This window comes from Ptychodera flava, chromosome 5 (assembly GCF_041260155.1).
Source record: "Ptychodera flava strain L36383 chromosome 5, AS_Pfla_20210202, whole genome shotgun sequence".
NCBI classification, from domain to species: Eukaryota; Metazoa; Hemichordata; class Enteropneusta; family Ptychoderidae; genus Ptychodera; species Ptychodera flava.
Genome location: NC_091932.1, coordinates 34,291,019 through 34,314,967, shown reverse-complemented (window position 1 = coordinate 34,314,967; position 23,949 = coordinate 34,291,019). Strand labels below are relative to the sequence as shown.

General features: G+C 36.3%; 1 protein-coding gene across 4 annotated transcripts in view; it reads right to left on the bottom strand.

The window, feature by feature from the left end:
- Positions 1 to 1,969: 1,969 nt before the first annotated feature.
- LOC139133683 (HBS1-like protein) overlaps positions 1,970 to 23,949 on the bottom strand; it is a 28,014-nt gene continuing 6,034 nt past the window's right edge. The window contains exons 4-18 of one of the 4 annotated variants that reach the window (XM_070700437.1): positions 23,438 to 23,620; positions 19,831 to 21,882; positions 19,019 to 19,151; positions 17,315 to 17,465; positions 14,573 to 14,811; positions 12,809 to 12,926; positions 11,824 to 12,045; positions 10,485 to 10,602; positions 9,265 to 9,333; positions 8,538 to 8,642; positions 7,684 to 7,774; positions 6,636 to 6,744; positions 6,114 to 6,214; positions 5,286 to 5,430; positions 1,970 to 4,243 (exon numbers count right to left, since the gene is read on the bottom strand). In XM_070700437.1, coding sequence (XP_070556538.1) covers positions 4,235 to 4,243; positions 5,286 to 5,430; positions 6,114 to 6,214; positions 6,636 to 6,744; positions 7,684 to 7,774; positions 8,538 to 8,642; positions 9,265 to 9,333; positions 10,485 to 10,602; positions 11,824 to 12,045; positions 12,809 to 12,926; positions 14,573 to 14,811; positions 17,315 to 17,465; positions 19,019 to 19,151; positions 19,831 to 21,882; positions 23,438 to 23,620 — 3,845 coding nt within the window. In that variant the 3' untranslated portion in view covers positions 1,970 to 4,234. The remainder of the gene's footprint in view (positions 4,244 to 5,285; positions 5,431 to 6,113; positions 6,215 to 6,635; positions 6,745 to 7,683; positions 7,775 to 8,537; positions 8,643 to 9,264; positions 9,334 to 10,484; positions 10,603 to 11,823; positions 12,046 to 12,808; positions 12,927 to 14,572; positions 14,812 to 17,314; positions 17,466 to 19,018; positions 19,152 to 19,830; positions 21,883 to 23,437; positions 23,621 to 23,949) is intronic. The other 3 variants (XM_070700438.1, XM_070700439.1, XM_070700440.1) reach the window with 3 other exon arrangements.

The window sequence follows — 23,949 nt, the reverse complement described above, 5'->3', positions numbered from 1 at the left end:
AAAAGTGTTAGATGTTCTACAGCTGAATGTTGAAATATTACTCATAAAATACAAGTGTGTAACTTAAAAAGAAAAGCAGATGAGCTTACATTTGCAGATTAAATCGACATTACTTCACCATCCAATTATCCCAAATTAGTTCCAATCATGTTGCGAGTAATTTTTTGTAGACATGACCATAACAGAGTCACATGACCTGTCAGCCATCTTGGATTTAAACATTAAATTGACTTCATTTGCATAAAAATTGATCAATCACAATTCTATGCAACAGCTTTGTTCACCATATGGCCAGGTTGCTACATGCCAAATTTCAAGGTCATAGACCATTTCGATTTTGAGAAGAATTTTCTATGACTTTTGACCTGCCGTATACCTCTGCAGCTAAGCTAGGCCATACCTAATTCTGGCCTAAATAAGGGTCCGAGAGGGCTAGTGACTATTGAAGAATGACAGGCATGGGACCAAATTGCATACCCTTGACCCTCAAATTATCCTGTACCTCATTAATTATGCACATATCTAATTCTGGGCTAGCCAAAAGATTCTGCTGATGTGCAGCGTGCTCGGAATGTTATCTCTTGTTAGTCCATTGTCACTATTCACAGCGACTTAGGGAGTCCATTTGTATTGTTTTAAGATTAACAGTAAGATTCAGCCACCTAATTGGATAACTGCTTCCGAGATGCTGCACATTAGCTCAAAAGAGCTAGACTGAGGTCTGAGTTTTGCTACACAGAGATAAGTATGGGAGCAAAGTTTTTTGACAAAATATCACTTGACCAAGATGACCTTTGACGTCGATTTCCTTCATATTCGTTAGGGTTGGGGACCTTATGGGTCCAAATCCTATACCTCATTAATTATGCACATATCTAATTTTGAGCTAGCCCATAGAGCTAGAGGTCTGGTTTATGGTACATATGTAAGTGTATGGGAGCAAATTATTTTGACAAAATGTGACATGACTACCGGTAGGTGGACCTTTGACTTCGATTTAAGCAGCATGCCTATAAATCAATAACTACAAGTACTACATCCTTTATATTTGGTGGGATGAGGTACATTATAGCATAGGGACGCGTAACCTTTTGAAACATGTGTGACACAATATGTTACGTGAATAATGACGACTGTTGTTCGCATGAATATGAGCATATTAATTATTGATAGATATTTATATTTCCATTTGATGGTAAAAATATGATTTTCAAGATTATATGTATTGCCACAGTTCTTATGAGTGAGATTGTGTGAACAACTATTCATAGTACCCAAATTTGTCAGAGATTACAGTGCGTGCAGGACACAACCCGGATGATAACGCGTCCCTGTGTATTATAGCATCACATACTGTACCCCATTAGATATTTGCATATTTAATTCTGGGCTAGCGAATAGAACTAGAGATCTGATATTTGGTGGACAGGTATGATTATTGAAGCAGAGTTTTCAGCCAAAATGTCACATGACTAGGATGACCTTGACCTCTACGATGATATTTGACTTCTTTAACACTCTTGTATGGCTTGGGCCCTGTCATTGCTGCTTGCTGCTATATTCTTTAATGTTTTTTCATTGACTAGTTCCTGATTGGACAATTCAAATCATCATATTCAAACACTGCCCATATGAGAATATCTGGCTTACATTGATGACGATGCCGTCTCTAGCATAGAACGCATGAGGCATCTATGCATAGAAGAAGCTTGGGGCCTGTGCTGGGCTGTGATGTGTACCACGACTACAAATAAGGGTGGATGCCTCATCTATACACAGAGGCTTGGGGCCTGTTGCAGGACTGTGTGTGTACTAGGACTACAAAATTCAAAGTCTCACACGGAACCGGTACCACTTCATGGCTGACCAACTCTACTTGTCCATCTTTAGTTACAAAAGGGCTGGTAAATGGAAAGCTTGTTAAAAGTATTAATCTTGACAGCAACAAAGACACACCAACAAGACAATATCTTTGTAAATGCAATGACTTTTATTTAATTCATATTTTACATAGAATTTGTTTAAAGATAACCTCATATGGAACCCACAGTCACATTGTACTGGGTTCCACTGAAAACCAGAAATCAATACTTCCTGGAAAGCAACGTTTCCTGCCATGTTAAAAACCTACAATGATTTAAAATTGGCATGCTGCCAATGTGTTCACTCTTTCAAATGATTTTGAAATCTGTTCTGGCAAAGACGGGGAAACTCATGTCTGTTACACTCATGTAGATGGAAATGTATTTAATACATTTTTGATCATAATAATAATCATTCTTTTATGTTTTCAACCTTATTTTTCCATGTAAAGTTTCTCTCATTGCAAGCAATAGAGTTGAACTTGAGTTTTCTGTTGATTGAGATGAGTACAATTCGTAGCTGACACTGTGTGACTTTTACAATCAAAATATTGCGGTTTACTGTTCCTCAAATTTCCTTTTGGAGTTTATAAGTTTCTGTTTAAATTGCCAATTGCCGCTTTATTGCCAAGAAATGTTATAATTTAGCGTTGAAATGTAAATTTGTCCATCATCCCTATGAATGACTCCATTCCAAAGAAGTCTCTTCACACTTCACTTTATCTTGCTCACTGTTTGACCTCAACAGTTGGTGACAAAATTTATACCTTATTTATGCTGTAATCTACTTCAAAAATAATACCTGCAATGTCTACATAACGCATCTGCATACTCTCGAGAAAAACAACACATTCATAATATACATGTCACATTGCATCTCTTGGAAGATTGAGTCAGATAACTTTAAAGGGACAAAGTCGGCCATTTTTCATGAATTTTGTTTGATATGAGGTGCTTACTTATATTGCTTGACATATTGAAAGATACTGAATGAATGGGTGCCCATGCGTGTATTCGACCCAGGTTGTAGACACGATACATGAAACCATTGCAAAAGTGAATTAATAGTCTTGACCATTTATTCATTTTCGCAATGGTTTCATGTATCGTGTCTACAACCTGGGTCGAATACACGCATGGGCACCCATTCATTCAGTATCTTTCAACATGTCAAACAATATAAGTATCTTGTATCAAACAAAATTCATCAAAAAATGGCCGACTTTGTCCCAGTAAACTCTTTTTGTGCAATGAAATAAATAATTCTCGTGGTTTTTTAGAGATGCCTCACATGAATTATAATTGTGCACATTGTATGTAGGGATGTCTTCTAGGATGTGGGAGCATATTATTGGACATCCAACATGTATCTCAGTTCTTGCTGGAGATGTGTGACTATTCACAAAACTATCAACCAAATGAGACTTCTAGGTACTAGATACTACCAGAGCAATGATTAAATAACTTTGTATGTCAACTGAAGAGATCAGCTCAACTGATTTCATTCGTAGGGAGATGATTATGTTATGGTAGAATGTGCCTTGGGGACATATTCAAAATCTCAAATTTTTTCAATTCCTTTCTGATCTACTACTTGTGGGGTTTCATTTTAAAGCTCTTGAGGTGAGAAAAAATTTCATAGTCTTAGTTTTTCAAAACTTGACAACTATAATTTTTCCCATAGGAATATTGGCAATTTTGAATTTGAAATATCGAAGTTTGAAGTCTTTGATTTTCAAGGCACATACCACCTTTGAGGGGCAAATAGTATCTTTTGATAACATTTTCATTAATTTTGTTGTAGAAAACAGATACAATTCCTTGCTCTCCGCCTGAAGTACTGCAAAACACAAAGCATTATCCTTCTGAACATGACACACTAAGATGTTTGTTTGGTCAAATAAATTCTGGACTACGATTCAGTTTTCAACCATAACACGGGGAATTACACACATACAGGCTGTGTTATGGCAACACTGGGCATTTCAACATGATCTGGGCAACAGATTAAGAAATTGTCTGACAAACACAATGATATTAATGGAAAATGCAACAAAAGTCACAGGTAATAAAGCTTTAAGCATGATACGATTGCCATTTTTAGTTTTTCTGTTCTGGAAAAAATGTGAGACTTGCAGTCATAAAGTTGGCGTTCTCTGTTATAGAGAGACAGTTCTGCTGCATGTTGTGGGTTCAATATCATCTGATTTCTGTAGAGTTGTTTGTGCAGGGGTAAAAGTCTACCACTCCATATCAGTCAAACTGCATAATCAAGAACCTAATTGTGTAGTCATGCCGGCAGGAGAGTCTTCCAACTTCAAATTAGTGTCAGACTGGTAGACTTCCAGGAATTAGTCAAGTTTTAACATCATTTATAGTATCTATTGAAGAGAGAAGTAAAAAGGGAATGAATTTTACATTCAAAGGAAGGATGAAGTAAATTTCAGAAAACAGCTCCCATGATGATACTACTAGCTCCAACTTTGAATAGAATTCTTGGATGCTCTCTATATACCTGTCTATAACTCCAACAACTTCTTTGAAAATCACAAAGTTCAAATAAAATCTGAATGCAGATGCCCACTTTTTTCAAAGATAGAACAAAAGTGGGAGACAATCAGAGATGTGATGGAGAGATAACTTGAATATTTTTAAAATTGAAAATTCTACTCTGAAACAATCTCCAGGTCAACGCTCTGGTAAAATTACGGATGTTCTTTATCATATGTAAGTAAATCATTTGACACGGAACAGCAGCATAGATGAAAACAGCATGCGTGGATCAAGTGCTGCAATATCATTGGTACAGCCTTTAGCTACACTTTCTCAAGATAATATTCAATAATTTATATCAACAGTAAACGAATGTTTATGGCAGGAATATTTCAGTATGCATTTTTCCTTATGATCCTTGGCTGCATTAACATGCACGGAGGGAAACTTTTGGATGAATTGGTGGAAATGTTACCGTCCGATCTACCACGGTATTTTTCTTATCTTTACAGTAGACCAAATTTTTTACCTTAGATATTGAGTGTATCTGGAACATAGTAGGGCTAATGACATTAAAAGCAACAAAATTGAAGAATAGGACTTACTTCTATTTAGGTTAACTCTTTGAGTGCTGTAATTTTTCCCATCAAAATTTTAGTGTAACGTTTTACCAATTTTTATGAATTTTTCTGCAATTTTTTTAACAATTTTGGACCAAATGCACATATGTTTCAGTGACTACAATTTTTGACCCAAATTTCCGCAGAAAATCTGAAAAAAATTGTCTAAATCTCAAAAAAGTTGCTGGCTATGTTATATTCTGAAAGGCAACAAAAGTTGACTTTGGCACTCAAAGGGTCAATAACGTTGACAGACTGTTCACTGATACTAAGTTGACTACATTTCACATTGAGTACACATTTTACCTACCTCTGTAATGACTCCAGCTGCAATAGTTGATCCACCACTACGCAACATGAATCTGCCCAAGTCCTTGTAGTCTTTGTAGAGTTCAACGCACACTGGCCGTGCTGTCTCTATGCAAATTGTGGCATTGCTCTGTTTCACCAAGCACCTGCAAATACAGATAAGAATAATTAACCCTTTTAGAGCCAAAGTCAATTTTTGTCGCCTAATAACAAAATATACCTCAGTCAAATTTTTTCAGATTTTTGCTGAAATTTTGATAAAAGACTACAGCTAATCAAATGTGATGCCCATTTGCTCCAAAATAATCAAAACAAATACAGAAAAATTCATAAAAACTGATAAAATGTTGCGATAAAATTGTGGTGGGAAAAATTACAGCACTCAAAGGGTTAATAAGCAACACTTTGTGAAATCAGGACGAGCTTAATGCGGGGAAATAGGATAGTGCCCTCAACGTCAATAGGTAAACATTAGAACATACATATTGTTCTGAACAAGCATATTATGAAAACAATAAACAACGTGTATCTGAAGCTAAAATAATTCTACCGTACATTTAAAGCAAACACGTTTCTTAAAAGGCATTCAAAGGAAACACGTTTCTTTACAGGGAGCAGTTTCTCAATACCAGCAAATTGTGAAATTTGCAGGACACAGTTTGAACTACAAGTCTGCTGAGTTTACGACTCCTTTTTAACAGAGTGCAACATGGTAGATGCAAGCTGCAATCTCTTGGAAGCAAGGAAATAAATAATGTAGGGCAAAGAATCATAAGCAGTGATGGAAGAAATGACCAATAACAGATGAGGTAACTCTTAATGTATTTACCTTGGCTTTTTCTTGATGACTTCACCAGTGCTTTTGTTCAGCAAGCTAATAAGTTTCTTGATTGTGGCAGGTTCGCTCAGTGTCTGATAGTGGAACACAACCTGTAAAAAGTATCGACATTTCTTAGTACTTTGATGTTCATTGCAGACCAAGTTTTTCACATTCAGGTATAAATCAGTCCATCCAGAAAACAGAACTTTGAACGAGTTAAAGTCATTCAGTCTCTGCACTGCACATTTGCATGTATGGTATATATGGGAAAAGAGGCTGGATCCAAGTGTCAGAGCCAAATTTTCAGCACACTTTTTGAAAGGCCAACCAAGTGAATATCTATGACTAGTCACTGTCAATATAAGAGATCAAGTTCCTTTAAGACAGTAAAATGGAGAATATGTTTCGTTTCTGGTGTAAAATGAGGCAACGGAAATGAATTCCTGAATGCATTGATCAAATTAAAATGTACAACATGATAACTGATAAGCTGGTCAATGAACACTTGAAGATCTGTCATATCAAACATACCGGGTATCCTCTTGTGATTGGTACGTCAATATTGAATATTATGACCCTTGCATTCACCTTGGTTGTGGCTTTGATAGGTTCACTTGGTGAACACAACATGCTACCAACACTGTAAAAACATAAAAAATTTCGTCAGTTTTGTCGACTGCTGTGTACCAACTAATGAAGAACACTATCCCACTCACTACAGTATCTATGCAAGACACATCAGAATAATAATTGCTGATACAGAATGGGGTTTTTGGCTTATTGACTTTTATCCTGCCAAGTTTATACAGTATGTCACCACAAGGTCAAGTTGGTAAAACCAGTACGGCATAACACGTCCAAAACATAGCATTTTGACAGACTTGAATATTTCTGGGTCCTAGAAATGTAGATTCTGTGGGCATAATTTTTTCTTTTACACACTTTAACATAATCATTCCAAGAAGATGAATACACGTACAGTATGGGTTTTGTTAGTGACGTTTTTGATGGGAAAGTGACAGTTATTGCATGCAGGATAATGTAATAATATAACTTTACTGTGGTTACTAAATTGGCAATTTTTACAGCCCAAATATCATCTAACATTCTGGCGTTTTCATTTTGATGAATCACCACTGTGTGACTAAACACTTTGCCACAGTAAATTGGATATATTCACAGGGTGAGGTAATCACACAAAATAACAGGGTGTTTAAGGTCATGAAGACTGCCAATGCCTTTAGTATAAAATACAATGCCTCGCACCATTGTAGAGCCATGCTACTCTGATACCAACACCTGTTCACTGTTAACAAAGGCACAAGGCCTTAGAAGGCAATAAACTAAAAAATATCCAAGGAAATATCTCCGCATACATATTACCAGTATGAACTGACAAAAGATGTTTAGTTGTGTTGTAAAATTTGGACAGAGGAAAATTTAACTGCTGTTACATCATTGTCAGTTGCTTTGTTCTCAAATTGTGTAGAGGAATGTGTATCTGTCTGCATGAAGGTCACTTAACATTTGAATATAACATTTATACAACCAACATGATGTTTTTCCCATTTTGACTTACTTGACTCTCATTTGGTCAATTCCAGTTACCGTTAGAGTGACATGGTCTCCTGCACACGCCCACTTAGTGTCTTCATCTTGAACAAGTACAGCTGCAAATGACATTACAATAGGTAATATGACACACTCTGCTTGCTGTCTGATTTAAGTTGAATTTTTATTGTTTTTTTATTTTTTGATTGCATGCACATATATAAATACATATACACAGTCCACACAAATGAAAGTCAGACTGCACTGTATACATGTACATGTAGTAATAGCTCCTAATGTCACACATTCATACTGTAAATGAGTGCTAGAAAGAACGCCTAGGGCAATCTGATAATCTCCTTTCATAAACTTGTGAGGGATTTTTTTAATATGTTCTGAGTTTTCAAATGACTAGGGTACTGCGCCAAGAGCTATCTGTTATGAAGAACCTTACAAATGAATGAAATCACAGCAATAGCTATGAAAGAATACAGCTCTTATAATAAAGACATCTGTTTGACTATTGAGAAAATTTGCGTGACTTTCTTGCTCTTTGGTTAATGAAACTTTTCACTGGAAATTCAATATTGATATGTGCACAACTGGGAAATATGTGTAGTTCCAAACGCATTTGTACACATGGGTTTGTTTATACCACCATCAAGTGATCCCTTAGGCGTGATGAGGTGTATAATACAGGACACTGCACATCCATTCGATTCCATAGCAGGGCCACTGCAGACATATCCGTATATCTACCACTCCAACACAGAAGGATCAGATCACAATTTGATGTCAGCAAGAAAACACTCCTCTTCATTATAATTTTATAAATTCTCTATGTCACATATTGCAATTGCACACATTGAGACACTAACTTACTTTTAATGTTACCCTGTTCTCCAGCAGGCTTCACTAAAATCCTGTCACCAGCTTGAATGTTGCCTGAGACAATTTTCCCAGATACACTAAAACCAGATCCCATTCCTAAGGTAAAACAAAACACAATTATCAAACAGATTATTCTCCACTGCTTGGAAAGGCAGGGAGGTAGCCAATTTGCATAACAAGAATGCATAATATGCATATTCTGTTGTTGTGAAAATGTATTCTTTTGTTATTAGCATATGAGTAGAGGTGGCCTGACCCAGAAAATCGTATTGTGGAGAAACCTGGATGACACAGCATTGGCACATAAGGGACAGATTGGGTAAATTTACCTGATTATTTTCTGTTCTCTATCTACACTTTGCTGTAACATCATCATAATATTATAGTGAAGAATTACATAGGTGCTAATATTGTTGCTAGTGATGAAACTTTTGAGTTATCTAAAGAATTTTGTACACGTCTGAACCTAGTCAGTAATGAACATCTTTGGAGAAAAAATTCATTTATCTGATCAGAATAAATTGCCCAAGTTGAGATAAGTGGACACAAACATTTGGATATGAGCTACAACTGATTTCCCGGGGGGGCCTAACTACTTCCTAGGTTACTAATGATTAATATGAAACAATTTTGGCATCTACTAATCTTTCTTCTGGTCAACTTACTATGTACAGATCCAAGCACATGTACTTGTAGCTCTGCAAAAATGTCAACCTACCTTTAAAAACATCAGACACACAAAGTCTGAACGGCTTGTCAATTGGCCTCTTTGGTGGTTTAAATTTATCTGTAGGAGAGACAGTCAAAGCAAATGTTATAAACAAATGAATGGTAAATGAATAATAATTATTTGGTTTAAATTTATTTGTGGGAAAGGGAGTCAAAGGCAATATTACAAACAAATGAATGGTTATTGAAATAATTATGATAATGGCTACTAAAGGTATACTGTCACCTGTTCCAATTTTGCCACAGTTACCATGGAAAGAGAAAATCTAACCAATCACAGATTTTAAGCGGGTGGCTGCTTTTTAAAAACACCGCCCTCAAATGGGCATTTTGAATACCAAGGAACGCCCCTTTGACCATATATGGGCATATTCAGATACAGGTGACTGTATACCTTTAAGATGTTCAAGCTTGTATATTTGTGAGAATTACTGCACTGTACTGCATATTCCGAAAGGGCCAGTAGCTGTGACCTATGGTAATTCTTTTTGCTATTTTTGTTTTGTATTTCAATTGCACGTTCTTATTCAACTCACCAAAGCATGTGGAAACACTATTATTAGCTTGTCAACACAACGTCTATGTATGTCTATGTGTCATTTATTGTGTACATTTGAATTCTAGTCTTGACCAAAATTCACTTGTCCACAATAACAACGCAGTTTACAAATGGACAAGCTGGGTTGACAAACTGAATACTATGAATCTAAACAAGATTTTGGAAGTAAAACAAGAAATGTAGCTGATATGAAAAACTAAAATAATGAAAGCAATCACAAAAAGTTACAACAGCTGGTCCTTTCATTCCTTGATAGTAAAATCAGTCTGACTAAAAAGGAGTATTATCGAAAAAATTTTACATGTTACATGTACAAACACAGCAGATTAAGGAAATTTTAAGACTGTCCTAAGTTGACTCGAAAAGATCAGAGATCTGAAAAGTAGGAGTGTACAGAACTAACTTGTTCAGTTTTCTAAAGTGAAAGATTGCATTGGCAATAGATATTTGAATAGACACAGAATGTACAAAATTGGACATCACGGAGTTTGGTGAGGGGACACATTCAGTCAGAAAATATATGAATAAAATGAGAGGGATGTAGCTCTACTACTTGTACTTTATGGTACAAGTTTTGTGAACATAAATCAACATGGATTGTTATCTTCTACAGAAGACACTACAAGTTTATCATATCTGAGTCTGCTTACCAATTTGCTCAACAAGAGTGTGCTTGTTATACCACATTTTCAACCTGGCTTCTTTTGGATGCTCTACAAGGTTTTCACCAGTAAGTCCACTACATGGGATGTAGGCTACTTCAGAATCCTGAGAAAAAGTTTATTGATACGACGTTAAAGGTACACCTCTAATACAATTGATAAGGTAAAAGTCAAAGCCTTTTACTTTTTGTCATACCTGGCTTGAAGATACTTCGAACAATTACTTTTAACCCTTTGAGCGCCAAAGTCTATTTTTGTCCCCTTTGTAAAATAAACCCCAGCCAATTTTTCCCAGATTTTCGCCAAAATTTTGAGAAAAACTGTAACCCATGAAATGTGATGTCCATTTGGTCCAAAATTATCAACAAATTACAGAAAAATTCATAAAAATTGGTAAAATGTTGCACTAAAATTTTGGTGGGAAAAAATTACAGCGCTCAAATGGTTAAGGTAGTATGCACCTTAAAAGTGAGAAACTTAAAACTTTTCCTCAAACTTTCCTCAAGAAATATTTCAATCATTCTCTTTCAAAATCAAGAATAAAATCGGGGATCACCGTGCAAATTTTTGTACTAGAGAAACAAATTACTCAAGATTTTTCTATATTTGAAATTCAAAATGGCCGCCATCCCTGTGTTAACTCTATGGAGAAAAAATAAAATTTTTGATTTTTGAAAAACTGAGCCAGTGAAAAGTTTTCTTACACCAAGAGCTTTAAAATGAACCCCTGCGAGTGGTAGATCAGAAAAGAATTTAAAAAGTTTGAGAGTCCGAATTTCTGTCCCCAAGGCACATTCTACCTTAACCCTTTGAATGCCAAAGTCAATTTTTATCACCTGTATAAAATATATCCCAATCAATTTTTTCAGATTTCTACCAAAATTTTGATAAAAACTGTAAAGCAAATGAAATATGATGTCCTGTGGTCCAAAATTATCAAAACATTACAGAAAAATTCATAAAAATTGGTAAAATGTTGCACTAAAATTTTGGTGGGAAACAATAACAGCACTCAAAGGGCTTATAGCAGAAAAGATCATGCTTACTGAGTCAGTTACAGATAAAAATCACAAGCAAACTGTTATCAATATATGAATTAAAAATTCAATTATGGTCTTATCATCATTGCACGAGTATGAAAATTCAGTGAGATAAATTCTATTGTAAAAATTTCATTCAGCAGTACATTGCCTCAGACAAGTTCTGCCAGTAACAGTGAATGAACTGTCTCCATTTCACACAAGAATTCAGATAAAAATTATAAGTTGATAATTTGGGATTATGAACAACGGGAGGTTTGCTATAGGTCTGACATGTCTTCACTTACCTTGAAGCCTGCTTGCTTTAAAAAGTGTCCTAATTTGGCAACGATTTCACTGTATCTTTCCTGAGACCAATCCACATTGTCTAGTTTATTCACAGCAACAACAAGTTGAGTTACACCGAGTGATCTAACCAGCATAGCATGTTCCCTCGTCTGTCCACCAGAGTCAAAACCAGCTTCAAACTCACCTCTGCTAGCATCTACAACTAATATTGCAACATCCGCCTGTAGAGAGAAATATTTTTAGATTTAATTCTAAACATTCATTGCTGTTATTCTACATGAGCCAAACATGATACTTCCATTCATATTTTCCTGTCCATTCGACAAATGTCTCTCCTGAAAATGATGCTAGTGTAAGTGAGGAGTGTGTGGTCACTGTGTATGGGATTATAGCATATTACCCAAACATCATCACCTCGACATCTATATATTTACATGTACAATCCTGAAACCTGTGAATTTTCTTCAGCAACTCAACCTGTGCAGGGCAGGTACTTTCTAAGTTTTGCTGATAAGTGTAAGGTTTTCAACTGGAGTGCTCCTTATGAACGTGACACTCAAATTAGTATGGTCAATCTTACAACCGAAACAAGGCATTACAACCTAGACACCACTTAACCTGTTCACCCATAATTTCAAGTAAACAAATCCCCAATTACCAGTGATAACAATCAATTGGGGTCAAACTATGTTGGTGCAACAGTTAAAACATAATAGTATGTACAAAAAGTGTATATGTGTTTTCAGTACTTACTTTTTCAAATGAGGCATGTATAAAGCAGATACAGTATGTAAAATTAGAATAATGATGTGATTTTTATCGAATTCTCATTCACTTAAGCAATCAGTGAAGATTTTTTTTTAAGAATGACATAAAACTAGAATAATGATAACTTATCAGTTACTATTGCTGGCAAAGTTATGAAAAAGTTAGTAACCTTCAAACTGGAGAGCTTGTTTTTATCTATTTTTCATCAAAACTCACCTGTGCAGCACCAGTAATCATATTAGGAATAAAATCTTTGTGACCAGGAGCATCCAGTAATGTCACTATCTTCTTTGTGGTTTCAAAGTTGGTCAGACCAACATCCATTGTTATACCCCTGGCAAGGAAAAGCAAATGTCTTCAGTCAAAATTATACCATACAAAAATTGAGGCTAGAGCTTATTTATCCTCTGCACACCATGAAATCAGGAATATGTTCAGTTCAGCACTGTATTTAGCTAAAATAATAATATTTTTTGTTTACACAGAAAATTAATCTAGCCTTTACCGCTGAATTTCGGTGTGATATGACAGCTTGCTATGGCAGAGTTGAAATGGACAGAAATATTGATAAAATGTTTAAAGGGCCAGTGGCTGTAACTTTCATGATTTTTTAATTAATATTGTATTTTATCCTTTGCATGCTAAAGTCGTTTGTCGCCTTTATAAAATATAATGCAGAGAAGTTTGTTCAGTTCCAGACAATTTTTTTTTAGATTTTCTTCAAAATTTTGATCAAAAACTGTACCCAATGTGAACTGATGTCCATTTGGTCAAAGTTATCAATAAAATTACAGAAAAATATGTATGAATTAGAAAACTTTTGCACATAAATTTTTTATGGGAAAAGATGCAGCACTCAAAGAGTTAAAGTTTCTTGTTCTACTCCCAAAACATTGATATACGCAGTATTCAGCTTCACAATGCAGCCTTCACATGTGAATACTGCATTGTTATTGTTGACATAATATTATATAGGGCTCAGCCCTTGGTGTCGCGCCAGGGGTTAAGATGGCAATGTTATTTGTATTGATTCATGATAAACTGTAATTGTTACTTCATAAACGTTTATATGAAAACTATGCCCAGTTTCCCTCTGATGAAAGCAGTTCACGTACTTACACGACGTCAAACCCTGCAGCAGGGCAGGTATAGATTTTCTGTAGCGTGTAAAATTTGGACAAAAATTGGCAATTTTTACAATGATAACAGCCTATGGCGTTAAACAAGGGACGTATTATGCAATAATTATCATTGCAATGGTAACCGCACTGCCCACCTTCCACTTGCAAGCTGAAAACTATAGCGTTCCGTCTAAAAACTTGCAATTTTGAATCTAATTATTGACACAGGGGGCGCTCTTCTATAATTCAATCCCAGCATTCTTTGCGTATGCCCCCGTTCATATGCACGACAGTTTTCTCCGTTTATCTATATCAACGATACTTTGTATCAGCGACAAGGTGTATAATAACATTTACTGGCTAATAAAAGAGGTATATTTATAAAAGGCATGTTATATCATAGTAATTTGTTTCGTATTTGTTTATTTACGAGTACTCAAAAAAAAACATGGCGGCGCCCATCATGAGAAAGAAGGGTACACTTCCGGTTACTCGCATAGTATATTATGAATAAGCGCATGCGTAGTCAGTAAGCCGCTGGCGCGACTATTAAAGCTATCTGGTCTAGACTGCAACACATATGTGAGAAATAACAGTCCACTTTACACAGTGTATTGACAAGCTGAACAGCGGATGTTGCAACATGCTTTGGAAAGTAGAACAAGAACTTGCTGCTTACATGCAATACAAAAAAGTGAAGAAATCATCAAAAATTACAGCTGCTGGCTCTTTGTAAAACTACATTTACCCATCCTGAACATTAAAGAAAATCCTTGTGTCATACCAACACAATGTTCTCATTTCTTTGTACATGTACCTGAACACATTATCAACGACTGTTACACCGGCATAACTATACCTTTCTCTTTCTTCACCAGTTTCATCCAACACCCACGCATATGCAAATGACGCCTTGCCAGCTTTCTTAGATTCCTGTTCATACTTGTGCATGGTTCGTTTGTTTACGTTTCCGAGCAGAAAGAGTAAATGACCCATGAGGGTGGATTTCCCAGCATCCACATGTCCTATGACCACAAGGTTGATCAAGTCTTTCCCAGTGCCCTGTCTTTTCTCATACTCAGCCATAACGTCAATTGTCTGTTAAAGGTAATAGAAAGATAACAGAGACATTAGAATGCTGAATAAACATATGTTATAGAAAATAATATCAAAAATATTGAAAATGTACCATGCCTAGTGTGAATCATCAGTTTTAGTATGTAACAATATCAAATTGATATTATCTGAGAGTTTACATTGAAGTTTTTGAAATGAATAGCAACAGAACATTTTTGCTCTCCAAAATGACAAAGACATGATTTATGTACATGTGAGTTGTATGTATGCCCATTTTCAGTGTTTTCATTTATAACAGAACTTTATTCTAAGAGACCAGCCATTCTCTAATTTTGGCAGACAACTTTCCCCTGAAATGAGGAGGGTTGCAAATTCAATAAATTCTTCCCATTCATTGGCTGCCTATTGTTGCAAATTTTTCATTAATTTCAGAAATATTGTGAAGACACTGATTTATTGATTATTACATCATGTTAAAATTGGACAATGTAAACAGACAAACACTGCCTTGATTGTTTGCTATCGGGATCATAGGTCATTGACTAGGTAAATGAAATTCTACCGGTAATTTTGCCAGTCCCATCATGGTTGCTTTGATGGAATATTGGTATCATGTACTGGTTTATTGACTCTGACAAACACACAGAGAAGTGTACCTTAGAATGTTCAAAGGAGGAATATATACATCTCCAATGAGGATAAAATAAACACTGAGAAATTTAAACACGATTATTAGTATTCATTTTCTAATTCAAACATGCAACATGAAGGAACCTCAACATACATGTACCATACAAGTACATTTATAATGTATGTACGGTAAATGTTTGTGCACAAAAGTCTCATAATTGCAAGGTACATATTTCAAATGCCTGAAAAGACAGCAAATACTGCACAGGAGTTTTCTGCTATAGAATGGTTATTCATAAAAATTATCAATGTCATGGACAACAGCGAAAACATGGCAAATTTTTGAAGGTCTACTGGCGTCGTGTGGAAATGAAATGGTATGCCCTATGACACATAAGATAATTCAAATCAAGAAATTCTGGACATTGTAGTAGACATGCCTATTTTAAAAGTCAAATGTCCCTTGGTCTACTAGAATATTAGTGTGTCCATGACATGTTGTAGTGAATTAGAAGACACTATCACACAAATGGTTCAGACACAAGTCTTGTTACATGATACATTGCACATATCTGTGAACAGTCAGTTCATGACCTTTTGACACATATTACTCAGTTTTTGCAGATTACAGCATGTCAGAATGTCCATGCCCAATGCATATTAACTAAGCCACATAACCACAGCAATGAAACAAAAATGTTACAATTTACTGCAAATTTGACTCATGTTTTTGATAACAGTCACAGAGAGTCAACAGTTGTCCAGCAATTTTAATTTGCTAGATAACATACACGGCTAAAATGACAAATATTGTCTTTTAAGTAAAATTTTTGACTCAAATTATTAAGTAGGAAATATTTTTGTTGAAATTATCATGGAAATTGAAAAAATCTTATTTTCTCACCTAAATGCCTGATGACCTGAAGCTACAGTGTATAACACAGCAAAGGCATGAAAACATGGCAGACAATACATGTGTTTGTTTTTTGTTAACTCCACCAGTCAATTTGGTTAACAGGGTCAAATGTCAGATGAGTGCACCCTTTGCTGCTTTTTTCTTAATTGCCTCCAGCTTGAATTATCTTTTTGAATAAAATATTTTACATTATGACTACACTTACTTTTCTCCCCTATATCTAAATGTTTTTCAAAAACACAAAGGTTAAATAATATAAATATTGAGAAAATTCTATTTCACAGTACAGTGTTTTCTCCAGGACATAAGATTGTGCAAATCCCCATATGTGATCAAAATCACCCTCAAATAATAAAAAAACCCAGACATGTCACCCTTCTGCAATGAAGTTTGACACAGAGTATTTATTTTTAGTGTTCCACATCATGATTACTGTCAATGATATTATAACATCACCGTTAATGTAGTCCACTATCTGTAGCCATAATAGAGTAATACCGGTACAACTTACAAGTACATATCTGCAGAAGGACAAGACAAAGCTGAAAAAAACTGTCTTTTATTTGATATTTGATCAATTTTATAACCTTTATTTTTTAATATCTTAAACAAAATCTAAATTTGCATAACTGACATTTGCATAATTTATGATAGTCCCCTCGATCAGAAACTAATCCCCCTTAATTTCAAGGAGAGGGTGACACTCCCCCCTTGTGAGAGACACCTGGGGAAAACACTAGACTCTAAGTATATGTGTGTAACTCTGAAAAGAAAACAATCATGGAGAAAAGTTTTGAAGTTTGACAAGAGTAAAACCAAAACCTGAAATCCAGTCAGTCATTATTGCTTTCTCATGAAAAGTTCCTAAAATATGCTTTTAACCACAGCAAAATAGAAATTCTGACACGGTATTCAAATTATCAAGGGGGTGGAAATCATATTTGCATATGATATGAAAATTGAAATAACTGAACTTACTGGCAGTTTTGCTTTGGATGCAACTCTTGGCATACTAGGAGTAGTACTTGCTGACGTTGACGGTGAATCTGCAAAAGATGTAGCCCCCACTACCACCTCACCTGTAGGTTCAGCAAATGACGGCAGTCCATTTTTGTCCAACTCATCCCTACTGAACCAAACCAAAGAACAGGTAGGATAACAACAGAGAAATAAACCTGCTCACCCCCAATTCCCTGTAAACAGGTCCTCACTCATCATTTATGACAAGGGTTTGGGCCAAACCATGGTGGTGAAGGGGTTAAGGTAACATATACAAGCATACATTTGCATCTCCTTGACAGCAATAAGGTATTACATTATACATACTGGTACACAAAGATGGTGTTTGTGGGTTTGAAGTTGTGGAATTTGATGAGGGCAGACAATTATTTTCAATTCTTGAGCCTTCGTACAGTTTATCGATTGTAACCAATAATTCAACCCATAGAATGCAGTCCCTTTGTGACACACTTTCAGAAGAGAATCGAATGTGGAAGATGCCAAAATCACGAATGACTGATAAACATGGAAACTTAAAAACTTACAGGTCCTAAAAATTAGAATTGATAATATTTGAAAGAAAAGGTAGTTTGTGAATTTCTTTTGAAAAATGGCAAGTTTTTGCGGTGTAAATTGTCCTTTGTAGATTGACACTACACCTGACACACACAATTCTGTCATTTTTGACGATATCTATTTGGTAGGATAATCACCTTGTTATTTTTTCTCTCTGGTGCCTGCCCTTTTGCTTGTGTGTTTTCATGTCTTTATTTATGTATGAAAATTGACCATTATTTAGAGATCTCTCAACATGACAGAGATATGTTAGACCTTTCCTCTTTAAGAGCATTGTTAATTTCTCTTGGTCTTTTTTCATTCAAAAAATTTTTTAAAAATATTACAGATGTCACAAAGTTTTGTTAAATGCGGAGCCTCCCTTTAAAAGGACGCGAAGCTATGGCAGCGTTCATCGTGTAAGTGGACATCAAACAGGCAACTCGTGGGCACACACTCCAGAAAATGCAACTTTTTAGTTTTCTCTGGATGCAAACACGCAGACAGACTGCCAAGCGGTAAGTGCGAAGCTGCTGCCATTGAACTCTGTGGTTATATTCAAATTCTAATGCGACTGGAAAACAATTTTTTAGGAAAGTCGAGCGTTGGTGGTGGGGAATCAATGACTGTTGGCGATTTGAATTGACCGTCAAGCAAACGCTTGTATAAACTCTGTTTGCACAATTAGCAAAAGTTGACAAAAGGTTGAGATCAGTTTGTGTAATTAATGTTATAGAAATCAAACATCGCACAAGCCAAGTGTTTGACTGGGAGGAGAACTCCACTAATGTGAGAATCTGGGATTGAAAATTGCAGAAAATATCATGTAAAATTGTGATACATTTATCATGTGTTTGTAATGTGTCTGTAATGTTAACCACTGGGTTTTTTTGTTTTAGAATCTTAAATGTACACTTCATCTGCACAGCAATCATAATGATTAATGATATCATACTTTCACTTTCATTTCTTAATCATCTTTCATAAATTTCATAAAAATGTTGAAAATGAAAACTTACATTCAAGATTACACATTTCTATGCATATCTTGATTTCATACAAATACACAGGCCTATGCTGTACTCAAAACAACACAAAGATTTTTTTTCAATAAGTTGATTCTTTTACCTGGATGTCTTTTTTATGGCTCCAGTATCAGACTCTCTGGTTGGTGGAAAACTAAGTCTTGCAACACCTTGAATTGTCTGTTCCTCAGTGCTAGTGTCCACCACTGCTGTGGCTTCGTTTCTTGAAGTAATTCCTGACATACAGAAAGAGAAAAAGATATCTAGATCTGCATCCAATTCATTGTACTGGGGACTTCCCTTTCTGTTCTTGAAACAAATATAGGTTATGTTACATAGGACATTTTTCTACAGTCTATTTACCTGTGTGATATGCACAAAGTCAAATACACATCTCAAGGAAAGCTATTTGAACTCTATGTTTACTAGGCTGCTTTGCTGCTTGTCTAGACTCATTTTGAGGCCGGGAAAGTGAAGGAAGGTTTTGCTGTCTTGTTATTTTGTGAAAATCGAAAATGTTAAATTTTTCGCCATACAGTTAACATTAAGAACAGAGACCATAAGAGATACAGTACATGTAACTTGCTTCTCAAATACCAAAATTGGCAGTGAAGCCTTTGATTTTTTTTATTCTTGATAATGAAAGCCTTCAAATTTCAGATATGTGCTAACAAATGCCATATTCTGCCTGGAGAGTATGATGTGTTTAATAGCGATGATGATCCAAAACATTCATATGTTGGTGACAGCCACCTGACACATCAGTCTCTGTTAATTTTGTAAATCTTCTTTCTGTTAGAAACAAATGGAATGTCTACCAGACTTAACATGAATCCACAAATACCGAATTTTTTTTATGTAAATGAGCAACCATGTACATATTTACGAATAAAGAATTCTGCAATGGAATCTTACTCTCTCCAGTTCGGCTAAATGCTCCCTTCTGTTTATCCTTGACAATATCGTCTGGCGACGGTGTTGAAAAATCAAACGGAATAATTGTTGCATGATTACAATCCTGCCTCGAGACACTTTTCTGCCGTTTGTATGCAAACTGATGATGAAACAGGTGTTTTTCCTGATCTCTGTGGTTTTCCCCAACTTCACTACTGACACTTGGAATCTTACAGACAATTTTCAGTGTTTCCGGGAGTTCTTTTGATCCCATACGACAGCATAAGACCTTTGCAAACATGGTTGCTTCCCCAAACAGTGCTGAATCAAGTGATGATTTGGCCTCGCCTACGCTTTCATCAATTTGTACTGGAGATAACCTGTCGACAGAAACTCCTGAATTTTCAATTTCCTGCACATCTTCCTTCAAGTCTTCACTCAAGACTTTGCTTCTTTCTGTCTTTCCTCTCCTCCTTGCGCCTCTTTTCTTAGTCATCTTTCCTGTTTCTTTATCAAGGTTCTGGTCTTTAAAATCCAATTTCTTGCTCGCTGATACACAGTGTTTAGACTCTAAGTTTTGGGGATCTTTGCTGTTTAACTTCCCAAGTATGGGTGATGGTGTTTTGACATGCAGTAGGCTAGACAGTGGGCCAGTTTCACCGAGTCCTACCAGGGGTTTCGTTTCACTGTCCATCGCTTTGCCAGTAAGGCCTGCGAGTGATAGTCCTTCTGAAAGATTAACGACACCGCTGAGAGCAGTTATGCTAGTACCAGATCCACTTGCTGACTTGCCAAATACAGGTGATGGAGTTTTAACCTGCATCAAGCTGGACAGTGGGGCAGCTTCACCGAGACCTACGACAGGATTGCTTTCACTGTCCGCCACTGTGCTCATGAAGTTGGAGAGTGACAGTCCCTCTGTGAGCCCTACAACACTGCCCGATGACGAGGAACCTGTGGTGGCGCTAGACAGAAGTGACGATGTGCTGTCGCTGCTGACACAAGTCAGTGGAAGCCCACTACTGAACAGACTGGATGTGGACAAACTTCCAAGACCTGAATCAGCTCCTGTACAGGTATTGGAATTTCCTTTGCTGAAGTCGATATCCACAGCTTGACTTGTAGCAGTTGAGGATACTGTCATCAATTTGGTGTTGCATTCAACATAAGCTGCTATATACGGACAACTCAAATCATCTCCCAGGCTCAAATGACTGGAGGCAAGGCTTGAGAGGGTTGTAACACCAACACCTGTACACTCTTTGACACCAGAGGGCTTACTTTTACCATCTCCTCTAGCAATAAGCCCTTCGGAAAGAAGTCCTAGAGGTTGTGGGAATGTAACTGATTCTTTACTGCTAGCATTTGAAGTACCATGCAACTGTTCAATGCCACAGTCTGCCATATGCTTTTGGGCTAAGTCTTGCAAACTTAAACTACTGAGTGGCTGAACGATATTTGCATCATTTGATTCAGATTCTACAGGTCCCAGAGGAATGTGTTTCGAAAAATCCTCCTTGGCTAAATCTGTGAGAGAAATATTCCCCACTCCAGGCAGTAGAGGCGGAGAATCTGTGTGTGTGTGAAATACTGATTTGTCAGTTTCTGGTACAATAGTTGAACGCTTGTCAGCACTCTCCTTTGTGACAAGTTCAGACAGACTTGGTAGGTTTTGCAATGAAAGGAAGCCTCCCTGATCGAGACAGCTTGGTTTTGATTGCTCTGCAATGGAAAACTGTGAGAGTTCTACCTCCTGGAGGCCTGAGAGTTTGTCTGAAAGATGCTGATGGGAAAATCCCTGATCATGGAAGGGAACAGACGATACCCTATTTGTTGGAGTGTTTGGGGGTGTTTGCGGATTAAGATGCAAAAATTGTTGCCTGCCAATTTGAATATTTTGAGGTGCAGATACACATGAGAGTCCTGGAGGGGGGTTTACAATTGATCCCCCCACGGCTCCTGCCAGATGAGCATGTCCTGTCTTAGCGGAAGGAATACTATCTGGAATTGTCTCTTTCCTCTGGGAATCCAGAGGTCTACTCATGGAATGTTTGTAATCTGGGAATGTGGATTCTTACCTTACCATGGCCAATAACAGGACAGCACCATTTATAGCAACACAGCAGGGGTGGACAGGTTGGTAGGGTAACATGCAAAGTGAGAAAAAAACAAAGGCAAAACATTAGTATTCATACCGGGGTATTGTTAGTGGTTCTACTCTGGAATAAAAATGGAAGAGATGTGTTCTACAGACTTACAGTAGTACACCCAAAAGATCACCTGATCTATCGAACGGACCATGGTACAAACAAATCCATATGTACAAGCACGTATTGAAGTACGTATTTCTATTTGTGCATGTGGGTTTGTTTATACTGTGGTCCATTCAGAATGCAGCCGATGGTTTCATTCTGCAAACGAAAAACCACTGTCTGGTGCAGTGCACTTGATTTGTGAAACTTGAGCAGATTTGGTAAATTGCGTTAAGGATGAACCAAGTGATACTGTGCAAATGAATTAATTTAGTGACTGGTTGTTAATGAAAATTGGGTCATAATTGAGCAAAATGATCAACAAAGCCTTGTTCACGTTTACAGCCAATCACCACGAGGTTAAAATCTACACTTTATTTCCTGTGAAATCCATACTTTCATGTGTCACTAAGGCAAGACAGTTGGTTGTTCATACACTCGAGAGTTGGAGTGAAAAAAGACAATTTTCACAGTGTGTTTGTGTGACAAATGCAGATATCTTTCATGCAACGCCTAATGTATGTATAACCGACTGAAATATTTTAACACCAGACCAATTTTCCAAGAGTATGATGCAGTTTACCCCCATGGCCATCCTGAAAAGGCTGGAATTTCCAGGACTTTTCATGAGAAAAATATTTACATTATTTTGTTTGTGAAAACAAAACTTACTTTACCAGCTGGTCTCTACAATAACAATAACGTTATGTGAAATATGCATAAACTGGAGTAAATCACAGCTAACTAGAATCTGTTTGTTTTATAAAGTGGATACATGTACCTTATAAAGCATTGACATAGACCCTGATACTAAGGTCACCATTGACAGACACAACAAGAGTTAAGCATGTCTCACTCAGCAAAGTTTTTTGCAAAATGGTCTTTTCCACATACATGTTGATATATCTTCAATTGGTAAAAGTTTTTCATAACACAATATCGTAAGAATAATTCAAAACATTCATCTACTTATATACAGTACTGAGAGTATAATTCATTTAAGGGCCACTAGCTGTAACTTTTCATGATTTTTTTCTGCAGATTTGTTTTGTATATCAAGAACCAGTTCTTGTTCTACTCCCCTAAATCATGTTGACACACTCTGCGTAGCTTGCAAACAAAGTGTGTATACACACATATACATATAAAGTGTCCAGTTGTTGTTGACATTGGAATTGTCTATACTAAAGTTCACTTGTTGACAATAACAATGTAGTCTACACATTCACAGGTGTGTATCTTAACGTGTATATACATGCACACAGTAAAACTGGGGAAATAGTAGTTGATTTAAAAAACAAAACTGTTGAAAAAAATCATTCAAAAGTTACAACTTCTGTCCCGTCAAGCAGCTTGTTCACATATATAATTCATACCTTGTTTTTCTGACTTGCTTGCATTCTTGCTTGACTTTCTCGGTGGTTCATTTTGATTTAAAATTGCATCCAAGGCTCTCTCATAATTGAAGTTAAAATGCAGGACACTATCAATGATAATGTGTTCAGGCACCGTCTCACCCACGATGTTGCGAATTTCTTCAAGACATGATTGGAGTTTTGCTGGAATAACAAAGAAATAGAGGTAGTGGTAGTGGTATAAATAAAATAAATAAAATAAAGATAAAATAGATATAAGATAAAATAAGATAAAAATAGAGGTAGTGGATGTAGTATAGTTCTGTAACTCTCCTTTTCTATGTACTGCACCTTAATGAACAATTCCTTTGAACTGAAAAATCTGTGCCCAACTATAGACAGCAATAGATATACATGTAGTAGAGTGAAAGGAGCATTCTAGTGAACATGCAGTTTCCCATAGGTTGATATGTTTCAGTTAACCATAAATTTCTGAAATTGCAAGAGAGACAATGAGAAATGGTGTCAGTGTT